Source organism: Betta splendens, chromosome 2, assembly GCF_900634795.4.
Source record: "Betta splendens chromosome 2, fBetSpl5.4, whole genome shotgun sequence".
NCBI lineage: Eukaryota > Metazoa > Chordata > Actinopteri > Anabantiformes > Osphronemidae > Betta > Betta splendens.
The window spans coordinates 399,995-427,921 of record NC_040882.2 but is presented as its reverse complement, the minus strand read 5'-3'; the positions used below and the strand labels follow the sequence as shown (position 1 = coordinate 427,921).

At 43.6% G+C, this 27,927-nt stretch overlaps 2 protein-coding genes and 1 long non-coding RNA gene across 8 annotated transcripts; 2 read left to right on the top strand and 1 right to left on the bottom strand.

The window, feature by feature from the left end:
* Positions 1–1,175: 1,175 nt before the first annotated feature.
* On the bottom strand, positions 1,176–14,948 carry LOC121202088 (uncharacterized). Its single transcript, XR_005897394.2, has 3 exons — positions 14,810–14,948; positions 3,139–8,949; positions 1,176–2,976 (listed from the first exon to the last, which is right to left on the bottom strand). It is a non-coding gene; the product is annotated as an uncharacterized LOC121202088 (long non-coding RNA).
* On the top strand, positions 3,588–15,552 carry mrps9 (mitochondrial ribosomal protein S9). Its single transcript, XM_029143147.3, has 11 exons — positions 3,588–3,745; positions 4,055–4,237; positions 7,014–7,076; positions 7,459–7,489; positions 7,568–7,647; positions 13,171–13,256; positions 13,374–13,449; positions 13,533–13,701; positions 13,967–14,075; positions 14,822–14,991; positions 15,208–15,552. Exons 1-11 carry the CDS (start codon positions 3,590–3,592, stop codon positions 15,297–15,299), a joined length of 1,215 nt encoding a protein of 404 aa, XP_028998980.1. The 5' UTR covers positions 3,588–3,589; the 3' UTR covers positions 15,300–15,552.
* A 750-nt stretch (positions 15,553–16,302) lies between these two features.
* On the top strand, positions 16,303–27,218 carry LOC114851358 (SLAIN motif-containing protein 1-like). Of its 6 annotated transcripts, none has more exons than XM_029143143.2 (9): positions 16,303–16,860; positions 18,253–18,389; positions 21,694–21,849; positions 21,930–22,049; positions 22,989–23,138; positions 24,076–24,459; positions 25,514–25,663; positions 25,737–26,058; positions 26,191–27,218. In XM_029143143.2, exons 1-9 carry the CDS (start codon positions 16,445–16,447, stop codon positions 26,264–26,266), a joined length of 1,911 nt encoding a protein of 636 aa, XP_028998976.1. In that variant the 5' UTR covers positions 16,303–16,444; the 3' UTR covers positions 26,267–27,218. The 6 variants fall into 6 exon arrangements, with proteins under 6 accessions (XP_028998976.1, XP_028998975.1, XP_040925799.1 ...); XM_029143142.2 differs by having other exon boundaries at positions 26,161–27,218; XM_041069865.1 differs by having other exon boundaries at positions 23,851–24,459.
* Positions 27,219–27,927: the final 709 nt, after the last annotated feature.

The following is a 27,927-nucleotide window of genomic DNA, read 5'->3' as shown; positions in this document are numbered from 1 at the left end:
AGGTTTATAACAATTTATAGATCTATAGACATACATTTTTAAAAAAACACACATCTGTAAATAAAAGTGAGCGTGTGTGATTGTGATGTCGTTTACATCAGTACAATTAATCTCCACTGAGTAATTAAATATGATTAGAACAGGTATGATTGTGACTTTTGTTGTGAATTGGCACATTATTAATAATATGCCATAATTGGCATATAAATAAAACTGAACTCAACTGAACTGAAATTTTACTATAAGCAGCAGTGTGTTTGTAAAACATATTCAGACTCTGTTAAAAAAACACAAAGACTGCTTTAAATTAGAAATTGGAGAATTAGATTAGAAAACACCAAAACATGGGAGACGAAGCTATGGAACTACTAAGATTGTTAAGCATTGTGTCTAAGTGTTCTGCTCACTTTTTACAGAAAAGTATAATGTGAGTATGAAGTAGAGGTGTGTGATTTTTTTTCCTATGATATTTAGTATCTACTATCAGTATTGACTCAATAGTATAATACCAACATGTATTTCAAACTAACAGACTCTTGCATGTGCTGTTGATGAAGACATTTGTCCTCCTGATGGGAAAACTGCTGCTGCGATGTACTGAAAAGCCCTCAGTCATCACTCCCTGGAGAGATGAAGTGGATTTTCACCATGATCTATAAAGTTTGGAGAAAGTGGCAGCTTGTGCTCGTCTATTTGAGGAATCCACACAAAATGTTGTGTTAATCCGTGGCTGCAGTGGCCAGCGCTGACTGCACCACATATGGAAAACAATCTGTTTTGCATGTAGCTTTGCCAACATGTTTGGCAGGCGGTCACTGGGATTTTTTTTATTGTGCAATTTCTGATAACTCAAGTGCATCGACTACTTTAAATCCTGTTGCGTGAGATTTACACTTGGTATTGTAAGGCTTTTAACATAGAAGACAGATGGTGTTCACATGCAGTTTGCACTGGACCAGACACAAATGTGTGTGGATCCAAAATGGGACGTGTAGGTGTGTGCTGTCAAAATACAAGAAATTACAATTACCCAAAGATCTCATGGGGTCAGGCATAAACATGGGGAACAGAGATTACAGACAGTGGTGTAGTTATACAGTAACTAACCCTGAATCATACAGCCCCCACATCAACTGTGAAGAGGAAGAGCTGTTATTAACGATGTGGTGGCGGCCACAGCTGTCACAAAAGCTAAGAGCACATTTCATGAAGAATAATAGTTGTTTAAATAACTTTATATTAGTTATACAGTAGGAAATGTTACATTGTGAAAATATCTCAAGATAAAATAAGACAGGTGAAACATTTCATTGTCAAACTAGTACAGTAGACAGAGGTTTCAGTTGTTGTTATGAAGTTAGGTTTTCAAGATTTGGTGAATGCTGGTGTTAATTTAGAACCTTCAAAACCTAACACAAGGAATTTTAGTTCTGGACCACGACAGACGAACCATGTGGCCAACATGTTTTGTATTTCCATGATCATTCCTGAACAACACACGCTTCTAATGAGCTGTGGCATTTGTGATGTATGACTGATAAAATAAAGCTGTGTTAAATTTAGCAGCCTACACGCAGTTGTTTGAAAGTGTGGGAGTCTCTCGGATGTACACACTTTGCATTTGCCTCATTTGTCATTTTAGGCAGATTGGTCTATGGTCACGTGTCTCGGTTTGGACACTTTATTTTTTCTTTTTATTTTGCCTTTTCTGTTCTGTTTGGAACTTTTCATTTAAACAAGTGTCCTTTAATACCCTTTCACCGGCATGACATTTGAACTTTTATTAGTGTTCTGCACAAAAAGTGGGAGTATTTGCTAGAATAATGTAGTGGGTGACCTAATGGAAAACAACTTTCCATGAATATTGAAATTTATTTTTAGTACACAACACAATAATACATGCAAAATTACTGCTACCAACATTTTTTTTGCAAGAACACTATATTGTACAGTGTAGATAAGCATTCCTAAAAAATATTTACTTTGTAATAAGGACATGATGATAGCAATGCAGTACATACAAACAAATGAAGATGAAAATCTTTCAGTATTCCTGGAAAGAACTCCTCTATTTCACCTTAGCATAATGCCATCACAGGTCTTTAGAAAGAGATACAGTTCAACGGCTTCATAAGGTCTGGTTGGTGCATGTAGATTTTTTTCTCACATCAAAAGCCAGGACAGCATGAATACTGTGCTGTCACAAGGATGCTCCTCTATTCATACATTCTTTTTTGCATGTTTCCATTGCTTAAAGGACACCACCTTCAAGTGTTCACATCCCCCAAAAAGATGTGGAAGCACATACATCATGTGTGGAGCAACTGCTCTGACTTTACAAATGTTGTCGGCAGATGAATAACATGTTAAGATCTTGTGGACAAAAGAACATTTTCAGTAATTAATGAAAAAGCATGAAAACAGGTAACGGGTAAATGCATCATTGGAAATAATAATAAATAGTGTAAATATATAGTGAATAAAGCTGTAAACATGGATTCAAAGTAGAAGACTATAACAGTAAAGGTATTTCTAGACTGTAACTACAGTGAGTACAATACCAGGCTACTAATGCTTATAAGGCCGTTTAGTTTTATTATAATTTTTTAAACTCTATGAAACCCTTCCTCTGCCACTTCTCTCCCTCCTCTCGCTCTCCATATCTTTCACCCTCTTTCCTTGCCAATACACACCTCGAGGATCTTCAAACATGTGAAAAGTACCAGATGCTTGTCCAAGAAATCGCCAGTTAACACACCTGTGTGCTCAGTTTTCTGAAATCAGTTCATTCAATATTGTGCGTGGTGTCCCCTAAGAAGACCCACCAGCTCTCACGCTGGTTGTAGTTGCTGGATCCCTAGATGTCAAAGTCGTCGTCATGGTCCTGACGCAAGATTTTTTGCGTTTGCTCCATGATGCTGTTTCCTGTGCCCATGTCTGATCGGATCTTGGCTGCAGTCCCTTTCCTCCGTTCAACTTCGGAAATAAAATAACCAGAAATCACATTACAGTCGTTATTAGTAGAGTATATATGAAGCCAAATGATGATCGCGAATTATCCATCCACTGCCACATCAATGCAAACTCCTTAAATGCCTTACTGTATGGAGGGTCACAACAAATCCATCCTGTACACACCTGAGATGTAGCTTATATCTGTGGAGTTTCCCATGAGTTTAAAGTTTTCCCATCAGGAATAATGCCACTGCCACTCTGGCACTTTGATTCTTTGGCCGAACTTGAACTAAAATTTCCGTGTGTCAGCCCTAACAAACAGTTCGGTCTGCTTTAGACAATACATCTGACTGTTTACAGGCGTAAATGTCAGCTTCAAAAGCAACCGGCCTGTGTCTAAAAAATTATGAGATACATTACATTATTACGAGATATATTACGATATCTCGTAATAATGAAAAAAATAGCTCCTAATAACGAGAAAACAGAAGTAAGTATCAAAAGTATCTTAAACAAGTAAATCAAAATAGCTGCAGTAATACATTGCCACAGAAATAGACAAGTCTTTGGCAAGTCTTTTGGGAGAACAAATGTGTGAAGAAAAATGAATTGCTGTTATTACTACGTATACGTTATGTCACGTGGCCCCAACGAGGAACTTCCGGCTGCGACGTCACTGCTGTCGGAAAACATGGCGGCGTCCAGTGTGCGAACCGTGGGCATCTATCTGGGGAAATGTGGGATTTGCAGTTTGAATTTAAAAACAGTTACGTCCCATTTAAACCGACAGGTAAAGAGCGATCTCCATAAAATATTCGACGCACTGGTGTATGTTAAAACTAAAGAGGTGGATAGAAAGGAATTATAAAGCGCAGCGACGTCCTTGTAGTGTCTGTTAGCCAAAACTGGCTATACGATAACGTTAGGTAAAATCCAGATGACGTCGCGTTTAATTTGTTTATTTCTGCCTGTCTTAACTTAAAAGTAGCTGTTAACAACAGTTCGGCTGCATTGTAGTTTAGCTTCAGCTGTTAGGACCACAGCTAGGGTGTGTTGACTGACCTATTTCACACTAACTGCTGACTTTACGTCTCTCCAGGTCCTGAGCAGACAGATATGCATGAGCTCTACCGTCTACAGAAAGAACCTGGCTGCTGAAGGACCCGAGAAGTTCACAGTGGAGTTCATTCAGAAGCAGGTGGAGGAATATAACATCGGCAAAAGGCACCTTGCCAACATGATGGGAGAGGACCCCGACAATTTCACGCAGGAGGACATAGATGTAAGACAGCGCGAAGTGTGTGTGCGCTTGTATGCAAACTGTTGTCTGTGTGTGTAGGCACTGGACTTAGCACGAGACGTGATTTAACAACATTTGACCATGACATGACTCGAGTCACGTGGACATTGGGGTCTTAGTATTTTTTTACATTACTGTTCAACGCTGATGACTTTATATTAGTAGCTGATATATCAGTACCTCGGTAAGTATTGATTAGTGTTGAAGGTCTAATCAGTAGGTCGAAAGTCAACATTTTTATATTTTTCTCTGTTTGGCATGCATTTCAAACATCTGGTTTGACCACCACACTCACACAATGTGATTATCCTCGAATATTAAATGAAAACTGAGAATAATTAATACCAGAATCAGAGCAAATGTCCTAATTTGAAATGTTGCTAAGTCTGGGTGTAGCAAATATTGCAGATTTTTTTGGAAGAGGGGCCTGGTTTTCTGTTGGGTATTTACAAGAGTTCATGTGTAAATTATATTAAGCAATAAAGAGGGGTAATCACACAAAGCAAATAAGAGCAAGCTCGAGGAGAAATCAGATTGGTCTGCTGTATGTATAGGTGTTATTCCAATAACCTGGTTGTTCATCTGGCTGTGATCCAAGAATGTACATTTGTTACAGCTGATTTTTGCTAACAACAGTAGTTTCCAACAGGGAAAAACTAGATTAAGGCAAGATTACCTTGTTCTGTTACCAGGACAAGTTGTCTACTTTTACCTGACATCGTCCATTGTGTTGGAGGATATCGGACTGTCACATAGTTATGAAACTACGTATTTTTGACATGTCCTGTTGGGTCAGATGTGTTTACGACTAACGATTTGGCTGAAGATGTCAGAAGTACACATTTGGTTTTATTTTTTGATTTACCTTTGTGAGACTGCCAAGTTTCTCAGCTGAAGTGCAGAAATTAGAAGACATTGGGAGTTTGTTCATTAGGAGTTTGTTCATAGGTGATCAGATAAAATACAAATAGGTATTTGATGTAACCTATTGAGTTGTAGGAAGTCCCCCTTGTTCATTTTCTCTTGAGGCAGAGAATCATATCCACGGGCACAAAAGCATTAAACACTGATCAGGTTCCACCTCTCAGACTGAAGAGGCATTTAGTTATTAGCCTGGGTAGACTGCAGCGGCAGCAGCAGTCAGGTGGGGCCACCCTTGCCTAATGCACGGTGTCAGGGATGTTAGCAACATTCCAGATTTTGGCAATACATTAGCCCCCACTGCTCCAGGCTTTTACCTTGATTTTCCACTCTCTGCTCGCCCAGTCCCTGGCGTCCCTCACAAATAATGAACAGAGATGTTGGCGCCAAGCCGTGAAAGCTAAAGTGAAGGCTAGCGGCCCAGACCATGATGTGAAGAGGAAAAGGGGCAAATTTAGCAGGACTGGAGAGGACCGAAGTAAGGCACCTATAAATCTCCCAACTGTGACAGTGATGAAGACGCAGGAAAAAAAAAGGGATGTTTACAGCCAAGTGGAGAAATTAAAACACGGTCTCTGCGACAAACTTACAAAAGATGTGTAGTGATGCTTGTAATGAAACTGAAACAGACCTCCAGTCACCTTCCATTTATTGACATTCAGTTTGGTTCGTCACAGGCTTTTTTTAGATTGACAGGGTTTATTAGTAAAATTTTAAATGGAAAAAAGATTAAAACCAAAAGTTGAGTAGGTTTTTTTTAGGCTTTTATTATTTGGGTCAGTTGGCCAAAAACATAAAAAATGAGTTTTAGCGTATCATCACTAAGTAATATTTAAATTGTTATTATTATCCCAATTGACGAGTATTAAGCACCTTCCAAACAAAAATGACTAAAACCAAAGAAATTAGTTCATGTCTGATGAAACAGAACAGCAAAATAAAAAAAATGTCTTGCAGACTGTGGAAAATTTAGCTTGCATGATTTCCCTATGTTGCTGAGATTTGTAGGATTTGACTCTCTGGGCTGCGGTTAGGCTGCTGCTCGTTCCCTGTCTTCCTTTGTCACTCTATCATTGCCCCTCAGGGATCTCTGCCATATTGTGTGGAAGCTCTGGGGACTTACAGGTGCGTCTTCATCTGTTCCCTGCCCCTCTGCCCATCTTTCCTGTTTTTCATTTTAGCCTTTAGCTTCCCCTCACTTGTCTTCCTCTTTCTGCCTCTCACACCTTGGCACATACACACACGTACGCTTCCCTCGACTGGCCCTTTTCTTCCTGCTTTCCGTCGATTTGACAATCTTAAAGGCAGCAACCTGCTCCCTTTGTGCAGCACCTGCTCCCTAACTAATTGAGCCGACAGAGGAGGAACAAACGAAAGGAGAGGTGGTGGGACGGGGCACGAGAGAGGGACATGAACAGCCTGGCTTGATGAGTTTGGCGGGGCCAGCACACTTCCTGTCTGCCTCTCTTCTCTCACACACATTTCTGGTGCCATCTGTAGCCCTGCTAATAACACACACACGAACACACACAGCAGAGGATGAACTTGGAGTGAACTGTTGGATGTCCACAGTGTCCTCTGCTCACTGTCAACAAAGCCAGAAACTTGTGGCTTTTTCTGCTTGTTTTCTCCTCCAACAGTTAGCAGCAAACACATACTCGCCTTTCCTTGAACCTGCAAGCAGCTTGTGCCTCCTCTTCTGTCACTTTCACTGTCGTCCATTAGTGTGACCTCTGGTGTTTGGACATGTCAGCGCTATCATAAAGTGCCATCTCTCAAACTGCAAAGTCGTTCTCTCCTGGTTGGCTTATATATTTATTTCCTGTCTCACCCGCAGAGAAGTATCGCCTACCTACTTCCCTCTGGCCTGTTTGAGAAGAAGGCTCGGCCCCTCATGAAGGTAAGGCTGCTCTGTATCTAGTTTCTGTTCTGTAAAATCACTTCAGAGTAATTAAAAAAAGGAAAATGTTTCTGTGAATTTGGCACAAGATTTAAACTTGTGTATTATTCATGATAAATGTCAGAGTTGTAGTTTGCTTTTGTTTTCTACTACATACTGAATCTATTGTTATTTGCATTTATTTCTGTATAAAATGTAATTGGTTTTTTGATTTTAAACAGTTACTGGATCTGCAATTTTAAAACAATCCTACATTGATATTGATTTCAGCTCATTGATTATGGTTTGATTGTTTTTAGATTTTAAGGATGAAATGGGTGTGGGGGGAAGTGGGTTTGCTTTTTTTTTTGGCTTATCGGAAATCCATTGTTTTCATCTTTAGCATCCAGAGGAAATATTTCCAAGGCAGAGAGGTAAGTAGTCTGTACTTATTTGTGCTGTAAATTTTTAGTGTGAACAGTTTGTAATATGGTTGGGGTTTTTTTTTCAAGCTGTTCAGTGGGGAGCAGACGGCCGGCCGTTCCACTTCCTGTTTTACACTGGCAAACAGTCTTACTACTCCTTGATGCACGTGAGTACCGCGGGCAGCCGCAGCACAAAACATTAAATTCCTGTGAGAGGTGGAGGTGAATCTTCATCCAGCTCACATCCTTGATTTGTGTGTAGTCTTCTCCCCTCCCTGATTTTGACATCCCCAGGTCACCTGCTAGTCAAACAGACAATGGCAGGGAAGGTCAGATCTTGTTTTCAACAGTGAGATAGGTGCAGCTGAAATGAGTTGATGTGAAAGAGATGGAGAAGATTGAGCAGGATAGTCCTGGATGCTTGTGGAGTGGGTCTCTGGAGGAAAGCTCTGAGTCCTGTAGTTTGTAGACTCTACAAACTAATATGAAAAAATATGAATACCCTACATAACTTGTGTCCCATCTCATCACTTTTCTTCTCCCAACAGAATCATATAATTCTTTTAATCACCATGGCCTCAAGATTTCATCTACATTATGGGCTGTTTTAAAATGCTAACATTTGTGCCACTAAGGGTAGAATCATTGATTTTCTCCTCTGCTGCTATTTAGACTACCGCTACTAAGCAGCTATTTAAAGCCAAATTCAGGTGGAAACACTATTGTTTTAGTTGAAATAGAGCAAATATTGGGGATAAAAGAAAATCAAAAGAAATGTGCAAGTCTGCATTTATTGTGTGCCCAAGTTAAAAATCCTGTTTGAGGTGTGGCACGTCTGGCTTGTCAGGCTTTGTCCCGCCGCAGGGAGCTACTCCTCCACAGGGACTGAGAAGGGAAGTGAGGCGGGGCAGAGGATGGGGGAGCTGAGACCCACAGGAAGGCACGGGGAGCTGGTCCCTATCCTTTCCTCCTCCGTTTTCCCCTTTCTCTCCGTCTTTTGCTATTTTCAACACTTTACTTTTCTTGTGACCTTGTTCAAAAAGGATTTGCCAATAATAGGCACATGTTTTGTATCTAAAAACAGAGAAGCATGATACCTGATTATTAGTCCAGGCTCACATGCCCTACAGCCAGTTTGCACCCCCTGCTGCTGGTTTAAATAAGTATGTCAGACATGTCTGTCAGCATGGACTGCCTGTCTGTGCCATTACAGGCTCACTCTTTTCCTTCCGGTTTCCTCCACCTTTCATTTTTTCCCATCTTGAACCATCAACCAAACCTCTGTTGTGCTGCCAGGAGGGGGCGGTGGCGTGTAATGCCGGCGTACTGGTTCGCTGCTCTCTTCTGGCTGTCGTTTGGCTCAGCCTGCGTGGTACATTAACACGCTCGCTGCTCTGGTGAGCCCTTTATGGCCACAGCCCCGGGGGAAACACAGCTCACCTTCCCCCTCTACTGTGGCTGGATGCAACCTGCGTATGAAATAAAAGAAGGAACATATTTTGCCAGAGTCTTCTCGCTTTGGAGTTTCATCATTTTTTGCAGCATTTTTCCTCTCATAGCTAAGTCTCTAAACATGAAGCTCTCATTGTACATAGTGAATACAAAAGCTGAATGTCTGTCTGCTTCTGTGACAGCCTTGACATAAATATATCCATATACCGGCCATCCCCTTTCCTTTCATCAGGCCAAGCAATGCAAATTACTTCTTGCTATTGTAGGAATCCTGGTTGCAAATGTGTAATGCATGTGTCCCCCTCTATTTCAAGTACTCCTGTCGTCTTTATTTTCTTTTTATCTATTATACTCTTCTTTTGGTAAAGAAAATTGGTTTTTTCTTGAGGTTTGCTCTTTTTCGAGCTGGTCAGAGTGGCAGCTGATTAGGCACACTCTATCAAAAAGGAATTAAACAAACATCTGGTGAATAATTGACGGGGAAATGAGTTCTCACCCAGGCTTTGGTGGCGGGGGGGGTCTGCCTCAGGGACGTGACCAGCAGGCCCCCCTTTCCATCTGTCTGCCTGAGCCTGATGCTGTTACATAGGTTATTCACACCATCTAAAGACAAAACAAAGACCCTGTTTGTGTGCTCTCACTTATTTCTTCTATTGCTTTTAGTTCTAACTTTGCCTTTTTTTTTCTCTCCGGCGCCGGTCGAGCTGGCTGCTGGTCACAACAGCTCCTGTCCTCTTACTTCTATTTATTACTTTCTTCGCTTATTTAAGTTTACCTTTCTAGTGTGTTGTTAGTAACATTAATGTACACAACCTGTACACACTTTTATATAGTTTTTTCTAAGTTTGGCGCAGTACAAACACTGTTTTAAAGCTACGATGTGCGTCGGGGTCAGAGCGCGCATTGTTTACACCGCGGAGCAGCTGGTCACGCTGCGCAGCGCCGTAGTTCTGCCCAGAGACAGACACGAGATCACCGCTGAGGTGCTAGTGAAGTCCCGACGTGGGCGCCGCGCCGGAAAACTACGACGGGAGAAAACGAGACGCTTCAGGCCCGCTGTCCCCTCCGTCATCATGGGGAACGTGAGATCTCTCCCCAACAAGATCAACGAGCTCGCGGCGCTCACACGGTACCAGCCGGAGTACAGAACCAGCAGCGTCCTGCTGTTCACGGAGACCTGGCTGACGTCACTCATCCCGGACTCGACTGTCGCACTGGACAATTTTCATCTGCTACGTGCGGACAGAACGGAGAACAGCGGTAAGAGGAGGAAGGGAGGGGGTCTGGCTGTGTTTGTGAACATCAGGTGGTGTATGCCACGACATTGCACTGTCAAAATGAAGCTGTGTAACAGAGACATTGAGCTGTTAGCGGTGGGCATGAGGCCATTCTACCTGCCACGGGAGTTCACACACGTTATAATAATTGCTGTGTACGTCCCACCCTCCGCTAACGCTGACACAGCTTCTGAGACCCTGCTCTCAGTCACCAGCAGGCTGCAAACACAGCACCCACAGGCCCTCTTCCTGATCTCTGGGGACTTTAACCATGCACCTCCTTCAGCTGCTCTGCCTACATACACCCAGTATGTGACCTGCCCCACCAGAGACAACAAAACCCTGGACTTATTCTACGCCAACACCAAAGAGGCCTACACTGCATCCTCCCTCCCACCGCTGGGCAGAGCTGACCACAACATCCTGCATCTCCTGCCTGTGTATAAACCTGTTGTACACAGGCAGCCGGTGGTGCCCCGCACAGTGAAGAGGTGGACAGCTGAGAGCGAGGAGGCTCTCAGGGACTGTTTTAACACCACTGTGTGGACGGAGCTCTGCGACCCACATGGGGAGGACATTAACGCAATAACAGACTGTGTAACGGACTACATAAACTTCGGCTGTGTAAACACTGTTCCCACCAGGCGGGTTCGGTGTTTCACCAACAGCAAGCCATGGGTCACCCCTGATATTAAAGCTCTGCTAAAGGAGAAGAAGAGAGCATTTAAATCAGGGGGCAGGGAGGAGCTGAGGAGGGTGCAGAAGGAGCTGAGGAGGAAAATCCGTGAGGGGAAGTCCAGCTACAGGAGGAAGATGGAGGAGCAGCTGCAGCAGAACAATGTGAGTGAGGTGTGGAGGAGCCTTAAAACCATCTCAGGCTTCAAAGCTCCACACCCACAGGCTGAGGGGGACCTGAGCTGGGTCAACGAGCTGAACTAACACTTTAATAGGTTTGACCAAGCACCCACTCACACCTCCCAGCAGCTGCCTCCGAACCTTTTGTCACCTCATACCACCGGATTACCAGCCCCCACAGCCCTTCACACCTTTACACAAAGTCCTCTACCCTCAGTCCTGACGACTGGTGACTCATCCCAACCACACCCCCTCACTTCACACCACACTGAGACACTCCCTCAACCCCTATCCTTCTCCAGCACCCAGGTGAGAAGTGAGCTCAAGAAGATCAAGGCCAGGAAAGCAGCTGGACGAGACGGCATCAGCTCCAGACTCCTTAAGTCCTGTGCAGGCGAACTGTGTGGAGTTATGGAGCATGTCTTCAACCTGAGCCTCAAGCTGAGGGTGGTACCACAGCTCTGGAAGACCTCCTGCGTGGTACCAGTGCCCAAGACACCGCACGCCAAAGACCCCAGCAGCTGCAGACCAGTGGCTCTGACATCACACCTGATGAAGACACTGGAGAGACTGGTCCTGGGTCACCTCCGCCCTGCGGTGGGAACCTACCTGGACCCGCTGCAGTTCGCCTACCGACACGGCATAGGAGTAGACGACGCCGTCATCTTCCTCCTACATCGAGCCCTTTCCCACCTAGAGAAGCCCGGCAGCACTGTGAGGATCATGTTCTTTGACTTCTCCAGTGCCTTCAACACCATCCAGCCGGTGCTTCTGAAACACAAACTGGAGGAGGCTGGTGTGGACCTTCATCTGACGGAGTGGATTATGGACTATCTCACAAACAGGCCTCAGTTAGTGAGAGCCAGGGACTGTGTCTGACACTCTGACCTGCAGTGTGGGGGCCCCACAGGGGACTGTACTGGCCCCCTTCCTTTTCACCCTCTACACCTCAGACTTCAGACACAACACGGACAGCTGTGTTCTGCAGAAGTTCTCTGATGACTCTGCGATCGTCGGACTGATCACCGATGATGACGATGCAGAGTACAGAAGACTCACTCAGAACTTTGTGGACTGGTGCCAGCGGAACCACCTCCTGATCAATGCAGGGAAAACGAAGGAGATGGTGGTGGATTTCCGCAGACAGCAGCCTGCTGTCATACCACCGATGCACATCCAGGGAAGGGACATTGAGAGAGTGGACTCTTACAAGTACCTGGGAGTGCATCTGAACAATAAACTGGACTGGACTCATAACACGGATGCACTGTACAGGAAGGGTCAGAGCAGACTCTACCTGCTGAGGAGACTGCGGTCTTTTGGAGTGAGGGGGCCACTCCTGAAGACCTTCTATGACTCTGTGGTGGCATCAGCCATCCTGTACGGTGTGGTCTGCTGGGGCAGCAGCATCACAGTGAGGGACAGGAAAAGACTGGACAGGATCATCAAGAAGTCCAGCTCTGTCCTGGGCTGCACTCTGGACACGGTGCAGGAGGTGGGTGAGAGAAGGGTCCTGGCTAAACTGACATCCATCATGGACCAGGTCTCTCACCCACTGGAGGACTCACTGTCTGCTCTGGAGAGCGGCTTCAGTAGCAGACTGATCCACCCTCGCTGTGTGAAGGAGAGATATCGTAGATCCTTCCTACCTGCTGCTGTCAGACTGTATAATCAGAACTGTTGACCACATCCCACCACAGTCACTCACCCACTGCATCAGTGGTTTATATAGCAACCTGCTCTGCACAATATTTGTGTAAATCTGTGAACAATCATGTATATTGTTACCGGTACAAATCTTATACCCATTACTGTGCAATAACCCTGCAATGACCTCATGCTCACTCTAACTGTACCGTACTGCTTTGTACTGTGCCAACACAAACTGTTCTGTACCTGTATTCTTGCTCATCTGTACTGCTGTTGTGAGAGGTAATTTCCCCACTGCGGGACTATTAAAGGTTTTCTTATTCTTATTCTTATTCTTATTCTTATGAACATTTACATGCTGGTTCTGTTTCATTGTTCACATACCAATCACATCTAAGTTTCCCACATGTGAAACAGAGTGTGATTGTCCTGATAGTCGTGTTTGACTTATTTTAGGAAACCTATGGCAAAATTCTGAACACGGAGAAATATCAAGATCTTCTGAAAGCTAAAGGACTTTTCTCTCAGGATGTCAAGCTAATGTAAGTAGACCTGTGAAACGGTATAGATGGCCTAAATAGAAACAGTGTGTTTGAGTTGGTAAAAGCGTTTGAGGCCTACTCAGTTATTTTGTAAAACTGTTAATCTGTCTGTCTCAGCTCTCTGGGAGCAAGCAGGTGGCTGACGAAGGAGGAACTGGAAGCTCTGCTAGTGGAGACCATTTCAACTCATGATGTAAGACCAGACTGTCTTCCCTGCCATGCTCCATTTACTCTGTCCACCTCACACAGATTTTCTCTGTTTGGTGCTTTCTTCAGTACAATCACTTCATCCATCTGATGGAGCGACTGCTGTCACTGCACTACAGTGCAATTGAGGAGGAGTTTATCTTGTGCTACCGACGACAACTGGAGTCTCAGTCCAGAAAGCAAATGGTGCCGCCGCTGGAGAGGGACGAACAAGGCGTGGCCTTCAGTGCTTCCGAAGGTAGATAAACGAGTTTTTCTCAAACCAGGTCTTGTTTTAAGTTTTAAGCCTGATTTTTATCCAATCTGCGACCATTCGCTTGCCGTCAGATAATGCTTTGTGGGATTTTATTGCTTAAGATAAGCATCAAGCATCACATTTGTTGACTGTAGCTTTTGGTCAGCCTGGATGTAGTGAAAACATCTAGCAATAGACGTTCAGACTTGTCGTTAGCTACTTGTAGTAAACAAAATAGAATAGTAAATTTTTTTGTGTCCATTCTTAGGTCTGAGAAAGACTTCAAAGTCCTCTGTGGTTCTTAGAGACTGTGGCTCCGGACGTATCGCCATCAATGGCCAAGACTACATTCACTACTTCTCGGTGCTACAAGATAGGTAGGAGAGCTTAGCAGGAGTCTCCACGTTGGACTCGCTGTTTCCACATCACAGCCATTTCATTCAGACCGTTTCTCTTAAAATGCAAGACGGGATGTGTCTTACTCACCCACCCCACCCCCCCAAATTAAAAAGCAGCTTTTTCACTCTTCACAGCATCGCCTTTTTTATTTATCTCCTTGTAGTAAGTTAATTACACAGTTGAGTGACTGTGTGTGCGCAAGTGTGAGTGTGTGAATGTCCAGAGCCGGTGCTGTCACGCAGTGTGAGGACGGGCTGTAATTGGAGCAGAGAGGTGACAATTGACTTTGTCAGCAGCCATAGGCCATTCAGCCTGAGACGCCATCCAGAACAGAGACACTTTCTTTTTCTAACTGACACACGTGTGCACACACACACACACACACACACACACACACACACACACACACACACACACACACACACACACACACACGCACACACAACCTTATCCTGTTCCTGCTGAGTCAGACGTTACTCTGTAATATATGGAGGTGAGATTGTCAAAGGAAGCTTTTCACCATGCCAGGATCCTCTCTGCTTGTCTGAAAAAGCACCCAAGCAGACGTTAAATTACCTAAGCTGCTGCCGTTGATACTGCTATCTGTTAAATAGCACACACTCCTGCCCTGCCCGTTCAACCACATTTCATTCTTTAACCCCTTTTTTTAATCTCTGGTCATTTCTTCTTCCTTCCTGTCATCCTTCCTCACCTCTGTTGTCAGAGAGCAGCTGATGTTCCCACTTCAGTTCACTGGCATGCTGGGACGCTTCGACCTGGACTGCACTGTGAGTGGCGGCGGCAGAGCTAGCCAGGCGGGGGCGCTGCGACTCGCCATTTCCAGGGCCCTGCTCAGCTTCCTGTCCAAAAGAGAGGGAGAGACCATGAGACAAGGTGATTAGTCACATATATACATGAGCAAGTACAGAATATTAATCATGCATTCAAAGTCTAAATAAAATCATCTGCAGTTGAAATCTTAATTATATCCCACTACAATTAAAAAATATCCAAATACTTACTTGAAAAGCAGCTTTTACCTGTTTTTTTTACTGGTGCATTCCGTAACATGTGTCATAGTCACCACTTTCCAACCAAATTTGTTTCCAGCTGGCCTGCTGACCCCTGACCCCAGGGTGAGAGAGAGGAAGAAGCCTGGACAGGAAGGAGCACGAAAGAAATTCACATGGAAGAAACGATGAGGATAAGCGGGAGAACTTTAGTGTTAAACATTCAGACTGGTTACATGCTTTCTAGAATTTAGCTCCTCAAACAAAAACAACGTTCAGAGAACCTTAAGGCAGTCTCGTGTCAGCCATGTTTGGAAGAAGCAGGCTAGACAGTGCAAGATGCACTGTGCATTATCAGCCACTAGATGGAGGTGTGCATCAAAGAAGAAGGAGGTAAAAGAAAGCTGTTAATATCAATAAATTAATCTTTTCATACAGAAATAAATATTTTGTATTGATTTCTCATTTGACAAAGTTTTCTCAATACATAATACATAATATACCTTTTGAGCATATAGCTTTTTTTTTACATTTATTTATATATTCACTAATTCCATGTCACATCATCGCATCTATATAATCTACTATGTGCCCAAAAATTACCCTTTGTTCTTAGGCATTGCTATACATTACCCAGACACTGACTGAAACTCAGTATACTACAGTATATAGCAGATGGAAAATTTGAGAACAAAACAGTTGCGTTCTGATCTTTATTTACAGGTTTTAATTTTTAATAACCCTACACTGAGATTATATCAATAGTTTTTACCTTTTTTCCATAAACTATTAAAAGAATTATGAGCTTGTGTGTAAAACCACACTAGCAGTGAACATTAATGTCCACAAGGTGTCGCCGAAGCGTGATCTTGACAATCTGGTGTTTCAACATTAATTATCATTCTGATCATTTACATCTTATAATCAAGTAATTTATTAATTGCGTGCTAATTAACAACAACGTAGCTGCAGTTTATCTTAGACCGCGCAACATATGGGTGAAAAATAAAAATAAATATGTAATATAAAAATTTAACGAAGTAACAGCACGTTTTAGTTGTCACAGGTGCGTCTCCTACCTGTGATTAGCGTCGTGGGCGTGTGAGGGGGCTGCTGGCGCGTGTACGCATGTGCGTGAGCGTGAGCGCGCGGCGGCGACGTGTAGTCTCATGTTATACCCACCCTCGTCGAGTGCTCGCCCAGACAGTCGTACTAGACAGATTTACTACCGTCAGCGACCAAAGACCAGTGTGGCGCCGGGAGTGCCGCAGCAGCTTGGCACTGCCTGTCCGCAAGGTAGCGGCTGATTTATCCAGTCTTATTTGTGTCCTTGTCCAATGGAGGCATCGGTAATGAACCTCGCGATGATGACGGAGCTGGACTGCAACAGCAACACCCTGAACGCCGAGCTGGAGGTGAAGAAGCTCCAGGAGCTGGTCCGGCAGTTGGAACGGCAGAACGAACAGCTGCGGACACGGGCGAGCTGCTGCTTCTCCGGCGACCCGCATGCGCTGCCTCCGTCCCCGCCATGCGACCGCGGAGGCGCCGGGGGCTATTGTTTTCCCACCGCGCTGCCCGGTCAGCAGTCTTTGGGGGCATTCGCGCCTTTGGAGTATTTCCATCCCCAAGTCGGTGATGGAGCTGGTTCTGCTGCTGCGGAGGTGGAGGATGGAGCCGAGGCGTCGGTTCTGGACGACCTGGAGCTTCTGGATTTGGATTCCTTGTGCTCCATGGACAAGTCTGACGAAACATGGTAAGTAGTGTTTGCTTGAAATCAAAACCATTTGTTGCATTTGCAAATCATGATGTTGCTACTAAGACTGTGTTTATGGTTTGGTTCTGCTTTTAATCCAGTTTATTCAGCTCAACGTGTAACCGGTCTGTTAATTTCGCTGCAGTGTCACAACAAAGCAACACACGTTGGAAGTTAATCAGGCAGTTGGGCCACTTGTTAACGGGCTCAGTTGCACCGCCGCCGCCCTTTGTTTGTGCTGAACAACGTGCAGGTGTATTACATTGTGTACATACTTTGTGGTAGAATTTTCTTTTTCCGGCCATTCGTCAAATTCTGTTTTTGGACGAAAAATACGTATTGTAAGAATGACCAAATGAAATTGAGGAAGTGAAATGTATTTGTTGCAACTTGGATAAAGTGCCTCTTGCAGAAAGTCAGTCTCTTGCAGACCTTAAGATAACCGTTAGTTCAATTGTTGGCTAGTTAATTCCTTGTTTAACTTTTCAGTTAATCAGCAAGGTAAGTGCTATATTTTTTTTCAGTTTTTCTTTTTTTGTTTAAAATAAATGTATAAGCATGAAGAACCTCTCCATTTTGGGTAAGGAGTGTATCTAGGAGTTGCACCTGCGTGGTTTGTGTTCCCCTTCAGGTCACACTCTCACCTGATGTCAGCAGAAGGTTTAATCTATAATTCAGCTCCTTCCATGTTGCCTGCAGAGCGGAGTCATGAAAAGGCAGGGGGATGTCACAATAATCTGATCCACCCCATTTGAACCGAGCGACTCCTCTTCTCGCTAATATTGGAAAAGCTTAACAACACCTTAAAGCCAACGGGGAGATTTCAGAGGCACAAAAGAGTGATTGAGTCTGAGCAATGGCCTGAAAGAAAACAGATTCCCAGAGGGCTAATTAATTTGCAAAAAAGATTAAAATGCATGTAATGGTGGGACATATGACACTGGAGATGTTATCAAAGTTTGACCCATGACTGTAAAGCAGCAACAATATGAGATAGTGGATAAAGTAGGTTAACAAATAATTTGAAAAAGTACATTATTGTTAAAATAAATGTCAACATGTCTCTAACACCAGTAGATTTTAGATTTTGATAGCCGTAGACTCACAGGATGTAAAAACCAGGTACAGGAAGCAAGTAGACATGCAGAATGTGTGTGCAAACTGAGAAACCATCGGCTAGATGTGGTGGAGGAGGCAAAATGAAACCAACATGGTTTTGGTGCTTCTTCTGGTAACTGTGGGAATCCTCCCGCCTCGAACGTGTGCAACCAGGTCAACATGTCAACAATTTAAATGAGAGAGCATCGCTACTTTCGCATTTTCGTGTTTTACTGCGAAACAGGAAAAACTAATGTTAAACTTATTTATGTTGTTGTTGTTGTTGTTGTTTAGGTTGTATTCACCATCCAAATCAACAGATCCCACTGATGACTCCGTCACACCTCTGCAGTGGTGTCGGCAGGTTCTGGACTCACCCAAGTCTGAAGTGGAGGCCGCCAGGCAATCGCTTTCCCTCCGACTGGAACAAGGTATGAGGCCACAGCTTGTGGAAAAAGATGACTGACTGGTCAGGCGACTGTTGTACAGCAAAGGAGTCAGCAGTGCAAACACAGTGCTTCAGTACTGTACATCCCGTCATGGGTTGATAAGTTAGGAGGGTGTGCCTCATTTACATTGCGGTGTGCCCGACAACCCACATCAGAAATGTGTAGCTTGTTAAAGCTACACGGACAATACAGATGGTAAAGCTGCTTAAAGAAGGAACTGTAAAAACAAGTTTAAACACTAGTTAATTTTAATACTGTACACAACAAAGGCCGTCAGTGTATTGGGGCTGTGGTTGCTGATTTAGTGTGGGACACTGGGAGATATACACACACATATATTGGGCGTCAGGAGCGCAGCGCACTGCGCCACGGACATGGACATTCCGACCTTTTGCTCAGTATTTAGTAGAAGCACCTTTTTGAGCTCATACAGCCATGAGTCTTTAAGTCACTGCCTTGGCTGGGCCATTCAAGAACCATCACAGCTAAAAGAAGGAAGGAGTGGTTTCACAAAAACTCTTGGGGCCATTGTCTTGTTGGAAGGTAAAACTTCAGACCAGTCCGAGGTCCTGAGCATCCAGGATATCCCTGTACTTGGCCACATTCATCTTTCCCTCGATTGCAACCAGTCATCCTGTCCCTGCAGCTGAAAAACACCCCCACAGCATGATGCTGCCACCATGCTACACTGTTGGGACTGTATTGGACAGGGGATGAGCAGTGCCTAGTTTTCTCCACCCATTCCGCTTAGAATTTCGGCCAAAAAGTTCTATGCTGGTCTCATCAGACCAAGGAATCCTATTCTCACCATCTTGGGGCACCTCAGGTGTTTGTTTTGTTTTGTTTTTTTCTTTTTTTGTGTGTGTGTTGTTTTGTTTTTCGCAAACTCTATGTGGACTATCATGTATCTTGCACTGAGGAGAGGCTTCTGAGCATGTGATATTTCAGGTTTTCTTTTTTAATTAATCTGCAAACATGTTTTTCTGTTAGTATTAGTAAGGAAAAAATTAGCTTGAACAAACTTGAATATTTTAAGGCAATCTGTATACTTTCTGTACCAACTGTACATATAAGTTAATGTCTAGTGACTTCTGTTACATTTTGAGTCATGGTGTTTTGTGTGAGTTGCAATTTAATTGTCGTGTTTGTGTTAACTGATCAGTGAGTGGTAACTGACAGTGCTTATTATATCCCACAGTTCATTCACATACTAAACTAGAGGCTCAGGCAGCAGATTACTTAGCCGTTCTCTTCTCTAGGCTAATTTTAAACAGCTTTAAGCTGCCTTCCAAAAACACAAGAGGTTACTCACTTATCAGATCTCAGCCAGGAGAAAGTGCTCATCCAGACTTTGCAGTCTGACTTTGAACTGAAAAAGTGCTCATCCAGACTTTGCAGTCTGACTTTGAACTGAAAAGGGACAGTGTGTATGTATGAGTTACCTATTCTGCCTCAAACATCTGGAGCATGAAATTCACTCCAAACAATATAATGCTTCATCTATTATGTCATTGCAAATTCTAAAATGCTGTATCACACTTAAGACCAAGTGACTATGATTCTCCTTCCTGAATATACTGAAACAGTCTGCCATGATAATAAGCTTCATTTCACTGTGACAAATGGGGCTTAGGACAGACCATAATCTGCCCATGCCTCATAGCATTAAGCAGATCAGGCCCAGGCCACCTGACCGTCATCTCTCCCATGATTGTGTTCATCACTTAATTGTGTACCGTATTATCAAGGAGAAGGTAGACCCGGCGACATGTCAGCTATTTCCCAGATCTCAGAGCCCATCGCTACTTCAGCTTTATTAACCCCCGGAGTGTGTGTGTGTGTGTGTGTGTGTGTGTGTGTGTGTGTGTGTGTGTGTGTGTGTGTGTGTGTGTGTGTGTGTGTGTGTGTGTGTGTGTGTGTGTGTGTGTGTGTGTGTGTGTGTGTGTGTGTGTGTGTGTGTGTGTGTGTGTGTGTGTGTGTGTGTGTGTGTGTGTGTGTGTGTGTGTGTGTGTGTGTGTGTGTGTGTGTGTGTGTGTGTGTGTGAAGAAGCTTTGCTCTCCTACTAAGATAAACTAAGCAGCACTGTGCCACAGACAGCACAAACTCCCTTTTTAATGGGAGAACCCTCCAGTAGAATCAGAGGGGGTGGAAAGGAAACGATGAGCAACAACAACACACAGGTTTTCACATCTGACCTAATTTTGAGTTTTGTTTCTTTTGCATGTATTAAGGAGCATTTAGTTTATTGGCTGATTTAATGTTTGGTGAGCATTACAGTTATCATAGTGACTGCTTTGCTTTACAAGGCTGCATGAGAGGTCTATGTTGCGGACCACCAGGTCTAGGAAAATTGTTTCTTTCCAGCTTGTGTCTACATGTAGGTCAGACAAGTGGACCTCTGACTCGTCCTGTCCTCCAAAGTTGCACCTGCTGTGCCGCTTGTTGCATCAGAGATGGTGAATGTGTGAGCAGTCCTCTGTTGGAGGCTGTGAAATACTTAAGACTGCAGAGGAATCCTCCCACCAGCTTGGCCTGCTATCACTTTCTCTGTATGGGGCTCAGCACTGTGAAATGGAGAGCTGTTTCCATGGGAACCATTTACATGAAAGAAATGCAGCCCCTTCAAATCTGAGTGGCTTATATTAGCATTGACAGGTAATGGAAAGAAAACCTCTTCTGCGTCTTTGGGAGGATGTTGCCTTCAATAACACACAGTCAAACGACTGATGCATAATTGTTCCTTCATTATCTGCTGCTTCAAAACAAGTTTCTGTACCAAATCTATGAATAGAAAGGTAGGGCAGCTGCTACTCTGGTTTTCAAGTCAAATAGATTGGAACAATAGGAATAATAGGAACAATAGGAAGTTTGATGTGTCTATCCCTGAGCACAATTTCACTTCTTCTGTTGTGCACTTGTTTTTGTTTTTCCCCTACTTTCTAATATTTTAACATGTGACCACAGATCTCAGAGCCCATCGCTACTTCAGCTTTATTAACCCCCGGAGGTGGTGTGCGTGCGTGTGCGCGTGTGTGCGCGTCACTCAGCACCAGGTACAGACAGTTCTGTTGTGTCTGTCACCAACCGCTCGGCATAGAGGACAAAGCTGTATTCAACACAACAGCAGCACAGTACTGCAGCCGTGGTCAATGTCTCGTGTGTGTTTGCAGAAATGATTAGGTTTTTTGTGCATGGTATTATTAGATATTGACTTATTACAAATGTTCAATTATCCTGGAAAACTACAGATTCTGTGTTCCCCATCGCTCTCTTCCTTCCTTCGCAGTCTCCAGGTGGCGCAGCACCCTGTCCAGCACATCCCCTTCCTCTTCCCCTGGTCCCTCTCTGAATCGAGTCACCGGGCTGTCCCCCATCAGCACTCCCCCCTGTACCAAACCCTGCTCCAAACCCTGCTCCACTCCCCGGTTATCTGAAACACATGGTAATAAGGCGTCATGCCAGCATTCTTGTGTGTTTTTTGGTTTGACCAAATATGAATCTCCTTTGCCTGTTGTCCTTCAGCTCCATCCCTCTCCTCTCCTCTCCACCCAATCCTCCATCGGACTCTCAGTCCTGTAGGGAAGGAGCTCTGCCCTGTAGCTGAGAGGACTCCCACATTCCTCCCTCATCCAACCAAACGAAGTAAGACATAACACGTGTTCCAGTGCTTCATGGTGCATTCCTGCTTATCCTCTTTAAACACAGGATCTCCTATGAAAACGAAATGATTCAACACATGAATCCTAATTATTTTAATGTTCGTGAAAGGATGTGCAACGCAGAACTGGGTCAACTGGGAGTCTTGTGCTGCTTGTTGCTGATTATCCATGACTGCAGTATGATCAGATGACACATTCAAGTGAATAATTAGCAGTGGAAAAATAACCCTCCAGATACACCAGAGGGCAAAACTGCAGGGATTGGGAAGGGCCACTTTGGAAACCTTCTCAGCCCTGAAGGAAAGTGCTCATATGAAATAGCCATGGGGATTCACTGTTGGTTCTTAGCCCAGGGCTTAATTCCCTGACTGTTTTGGTTCAAACAGAACATGGCATCAGTCAGGGCCCACTTTTTCGCTGCTTTTGTTCTTCAAGTGCCTACAACCTGATGAGATGTGTGCAGTACAAATCAACCTAGCATGTCTGCAGACTTCACTTCTTTCATTAAACCCTCCAAGGTTTCACAGACAGGACAGACAACCTGCAGCCCCCTTTTTTATTCTGACATTAAAACTTTTCCAGGCCTAGCAGAGACTCGGGCTGAGCTGATTTCCAGCATCTGTTGAAGTCTGAGAAATCTTGTGATCAACTTTAAGGATAATGTTTTCGAAAATGTAGTTAAACATGACACCTCAGACCTCTTATCATAGCGTAAGAGCTATTACAGTGAGCAGAGGTGTAGAGTTTTGTTTATTTTTTTCTAACATGATGTTTCAGCCTTACTGCTGCATGGTAGACTATTTGTCAGAGCCAAGTATAATTTGCCATTAGTTTGGATACCTCAGAGTACTTTCCGCATAACTGAGCGGTGCAGCGATTGTCATTTGAGTAAGTTAAATGGTTTTCTCTGACTTTATTTAAGGCCACAGCCTCTGGCCCTTGGCCTTCAGTCCCCAGTCGTCCATGGACAGCGACCTTGGTGCATCAGAGGTGGAGGACGATTCCATTGCTTTGGGTTACAGACTACAAGATCTCACAGATGTCCAGGTTATGGCCCGGCTGCAGGAGGAGAGTAAGTTATTGACCCAAAGCACTGAGGAGTAGGGGTGTGCCGTGCCATACGGCACCCACGAACCTTTTGCATGATAAACTGTCGACGATAACTAGTTACTACTAGTTAAACATGGAATTTGACACTGGAAAAACTGTATTAGTTGTTAACTTTGATTATCATTGATTTTAAATTTGGGGCATAATACCAGACCCAGACTAGTATTTTCTTTGTTCTAGAAAAAGTCTACGTCTGTTTTTTACGAATTGTGGATTCACACTTAAGATAGATTGTCCTCAGTGACAGTATTTCATTATAAGTGAAGGATGGAAATGCTCAACTTTCTGCTAGCTGTGGTCATCGATAATGTTTTTTTTTTTTTTTTCCATGATCTAACTCGCCTCATAGCTCACCTCTACCAAGGAGTACAGTATGTCACGGCTCTACTGTATTTGTGCACCCACTTGCTTTAGCAAACACCGTATAATTTGAAATTCATTTTCAGGGACTCAGCGTTTTTGCTGATTTGTGGCACTTTTCTTTTTTTCATGCCAGTGGTTCCCAAACGGGCAGCTGCTACTCTGGTTTTCAAGTCAAATTGATTGGAACAATAGGAATAATAGGAACAATAGGAAGTTTGATGTGTCTATCCCTGAGCACAATTTCACTTCTTCTGTTGTGCACTTGTTTCTGTTTTTCCCCTACTTTCTAATATTTGAACATGTGACCCCAGATCTCAGAGCCCATCGCTACTTCAGCTTTATTAACCCCCGGAGGTTGTGTGTGTGTGTGTGTGTGTGTGTGTGTGTGTGTGTGTGTGTGTGTGTGTGTGTGTGTGTGTGTGTGTGTGTGTGTGTGTGTGTGTGTGTGTGTGTGTGTGTGTGTGTGTGTGTGTGTGTGTGTGTGTGTGTGTGTTATTTGCTATTTGCCTGCTGGCCTTCATATGTTGCTCCCCCAGGTCTAAGACAGGATTACGCCAGCACAACGTCCATCCTGGCCAACCGCCGCAGCCAGAGCTTCAACTTCCAGCTCAGCCAGCTCGGCCCCGGCCTGGAGGAGGAAGACGAGGAGGACGACGAAGACTACGGCCTCCTGCCCCCACCACAGCCACGGCTTACTCGCCTGCCACACTCGCACACCATTTCCAGTGTCCGAGATTGGCGAAGAAGCACCAGTTCCCTCTCCACCCCTCCTTCCACCCCCTCCACCCCTCCGTACCCTTCCGCTGGGTACGCCTTTCAACCTCCACCACAAGCGCAGCCTCAGGGATTGGGACTGGAACTAGGACTAGACCTAGGCAGCCTCTGCGGAGCCGAACTGCAGGGCCTGAGACAAGGATCAGGTGAGAAAAGACTCGTTCAATGCAAACATCTGTAGATGTATAGTCTTTTGCTTCAATGTTTCAATAAACTATCAAAGTACTTAAAATATAAAATGGATTAACTAGAATGGTACAGGCTCCAGAGGTTCTTGCTGCCCACTAATGGCCAGAACTCTACTGTATCCATACACTTTTGCAGCTTAATCAGAGGGTTTAAAGGATTTTATAATAAACAATACCTCTTAAGGGATTTGAAAATTGATAAACATACTGTAGGTCAAAGCAGTGGCTGAGAATTACTCTTTCATACGTGTAATATAGTTGTTCTTAAATTTGCCACTTTAGAGTTTGTTGGAAAACATTTTGCCTTTTCTGTAGATAATCTGTTTTCTATTTTCCATGTGTACTGTGTTTGCAAATGAGTCTCGTTGGCTGTATTTGTTTTGTGGAACTTCATCGTGGTGTCAAGCCGAATTTTAGAGTAAGTTCACCGTTTCTCTGTAAAATGCATATGCATAATACATTTTTGTTCCAAAGCCCTGTCTTCATATATGAAGATGTACTATTGGCATTTCTCCTGGGGAGTCAAACTCGACCCGCTCTCTTTCTGGGTTTCCAGCTCTCCCTGGCCTCCTGCTGACCACTCAGATCAGGTGTGTTCAGTCAGTCAGCAGCTGGATGAGCCTGAACTGACCCACCTGTTCAAGGTGATCAGCAGAGAGAGTTGGAGAACCAGCGGGAAAACACGGCCCTCCAGGACTGCTGTGGTTACTTTGGTTGGCCACCACCCCCTCCTTCATCTGCATTTTGACATAACGCTTTAATCATCCACCCCAAACTGACCCACGCTGATGTTCTAAACATTTAATAATAGCTCTGTCTAAGCTTCTTGTACAACTGGACTTAAAGCTGTCAGGCTGTTTCCCTTCCGAGTCAGTGCTGAGAGTTTGATGGGATTAGTTGTTAACTGGCTTACAGAATGGAAGTGTCATAAATATATTTTTCTGTTGGTCTGTGTTCAAAATCTGCCCCTCTGCAGCATTACAATCCATGACCTTGTGTGTGTTTCTGTTAGATAAGCTGAGGAGGAGCATGCCTAACCTGGTCAGAGCTCCCAGCATTCCTAGTGTGCCCATGCCAACCAATTTTAGTGCTTCCTCTTCTTTGCTTCGTAACAGCCAGAGTTTTGATTCTTCTAGTGGCCTGGCTCGACTGCAGTCCTCTAGTAAGACACAAAGTCATTCTTTCACTATAAGGTAAATGTAACACTGTTAACTCATTAGCTTTCTGATCTGCAGTCCCTTCCCCAGGCCAGCTGCACAACAGGGTTCAGAGTGTGGGTAACTTTGCATCGTTGTCACGTCAACCCCTGAAAGCCACCGCATATGTCAGTCCCACCATCAAAGGCTGTGCCTCCATGCTAGCGTCAACCAGCCTTCAGTCTCTGAGCAGTGGGAGTAGCACAGGGGTCAGCAGCAGCATCCCTCTGCTCAGTAAGCCTTCTGGTGGACTAGGGCTGTCCACCTCCACTCCAGCCACCCCTCGCAGCAGCCTGCCCCGTCCAGCTTCTTGTACCGCAAGCTCGACCCCTCGCAGCAAGATGGTCCAACCAGCACAAAGGTACATCCAGTTTACTTGAGCAATATATATTCTTAAATCTTTGAAACACAATTGTTTTTATTTTTAATATGCCTAATAAATGTTTTGGTCACTGACTTTTAGTTGTGACCAGTGTTTCTTGTGTGTCCTCAGTTTACTGACTCCTCCAAAGACTTTGTCCACCCTCAGTGCACTTCGTGACAGTACGTGGAAAGACGGTTGCTACTGATGAATGTAGGAAATGGTGAGGTGGCACCCTGCTGGCTGGGGTAATTCACGACACCTCTATATGAAGGCTTCTCTGGCAGTGAATGGGTTTGACCTAAAAGTGACTGTTACAATGATAAATTTGAGATCCTGCATTGAATAGTTGAGTGTAATAACTTGAAAAATGGACATGAGCTACTTTGTGTCATTTTTAATCAGTTCTATGCAGAATTTCTTCGGATAAGGCGGGTTTAATTTTCACATTCAAAACCTAAGTCTGCTTTGTGCCAAAGTGGAGTCCCTCCCTATTGCTCTTGTGCAATAAACTGCTCGCTATGTAGAGTACCAGTAATGCCAACTTGGTAAAGAGGGCTGCCAATTTTATGACGTGAACCTCACACAGTAATTATTTATTTATTTTATTTTAAATTAAACTTTGACTAAACAAGTGTTTTGTTTTTAATCCCTCTGGCAACAAGTGCCAATGATGCTGCTAAAATATAATCACTTTTGGGCACATTTGCTTGATGTTTGTTTGTTTTGTTTGTTTGTTTGTTTTCTTTCCTTTCTTACTAGGAAAACTTAAAGTGTGTGTGCGTGTGTGTAATATTATTGAATTTGTAAATCTTGACCAAAATCATGTTTACAAAATTGTCTCACCACAGCGTCACAAAATGTTCTTTTTCATATTAACACTTTAAAACTACCTATGAAATTGTTTTCTTGATGCACTTTGTAAAAATCTGAAATTTTGTTTACCAATATTTACACTTGTACTGCATATGATCTTCTGGGTTTGTGGCGAAAAACAAATTAATGTTCTTTAAAGATTTCACAATTATTCACGGCATAATGTAGCAGCCTTTGTTTTTAAATGAATGTTACTAAGCCTCATTTGACTGAATTCTACCACTTTTTGTTACTGTGATGGACTGAATGAGGTCAACATTTTAAATAAAACATGGTGAATTAAATTTCTTTGCCCACAGTTATTGATTACAATGTGCTTTACAACAATGCCCTCATCAGTCTGTAAGGAGCTGTGGCCATTTACATTTTGTTGTTGCCACCTATTGGTGGTATTTTTAAATGGACTAGTGTAGTTTAATACAAGAAAATTAAAAGGATTTAATCACATACATGCTTTTATGTAAAAATATAAACATTTGGTGCAATAATGCAAACACTTGGTTGTTTATAAATGCAGGACAGCAGCAGTTACTGTACATCTCAGGTCACTGAATGTGTGGTACATACAGCAAGAAAATGATTTTCAGTGGTCTTCCTAAAAGTGTCTTGCCTGTGATTGTGTGGTCATGTGTAGTGATCTAGACAGGGGATACTGGATTCATACCACATTAACAGAAGGTTACTCAAACTTGAAATGACATATTACAATTTTTAAGATACATTTTGATAATAATTATCTGGGTTGATTACAGTTTCGTTCGTTGCAGTTTTGTTTTAATGGTATATTAGTAAATAGTTCACTTTCCTAAAGACTCCACATGTGTTGCACTTAAAATGTGATGGAAAAATGTGGGTTCAAAACTCCTTTACTCCCACAGATGTGTGCTGTCTATTTCATGAAATAAATCATCCATTGCATACAGTAAATGTTGTTTAATGTGCTCCTCGTACATCAGACGTGTGAAACAGGGAAAGGAGAATCCAGTTTGATTC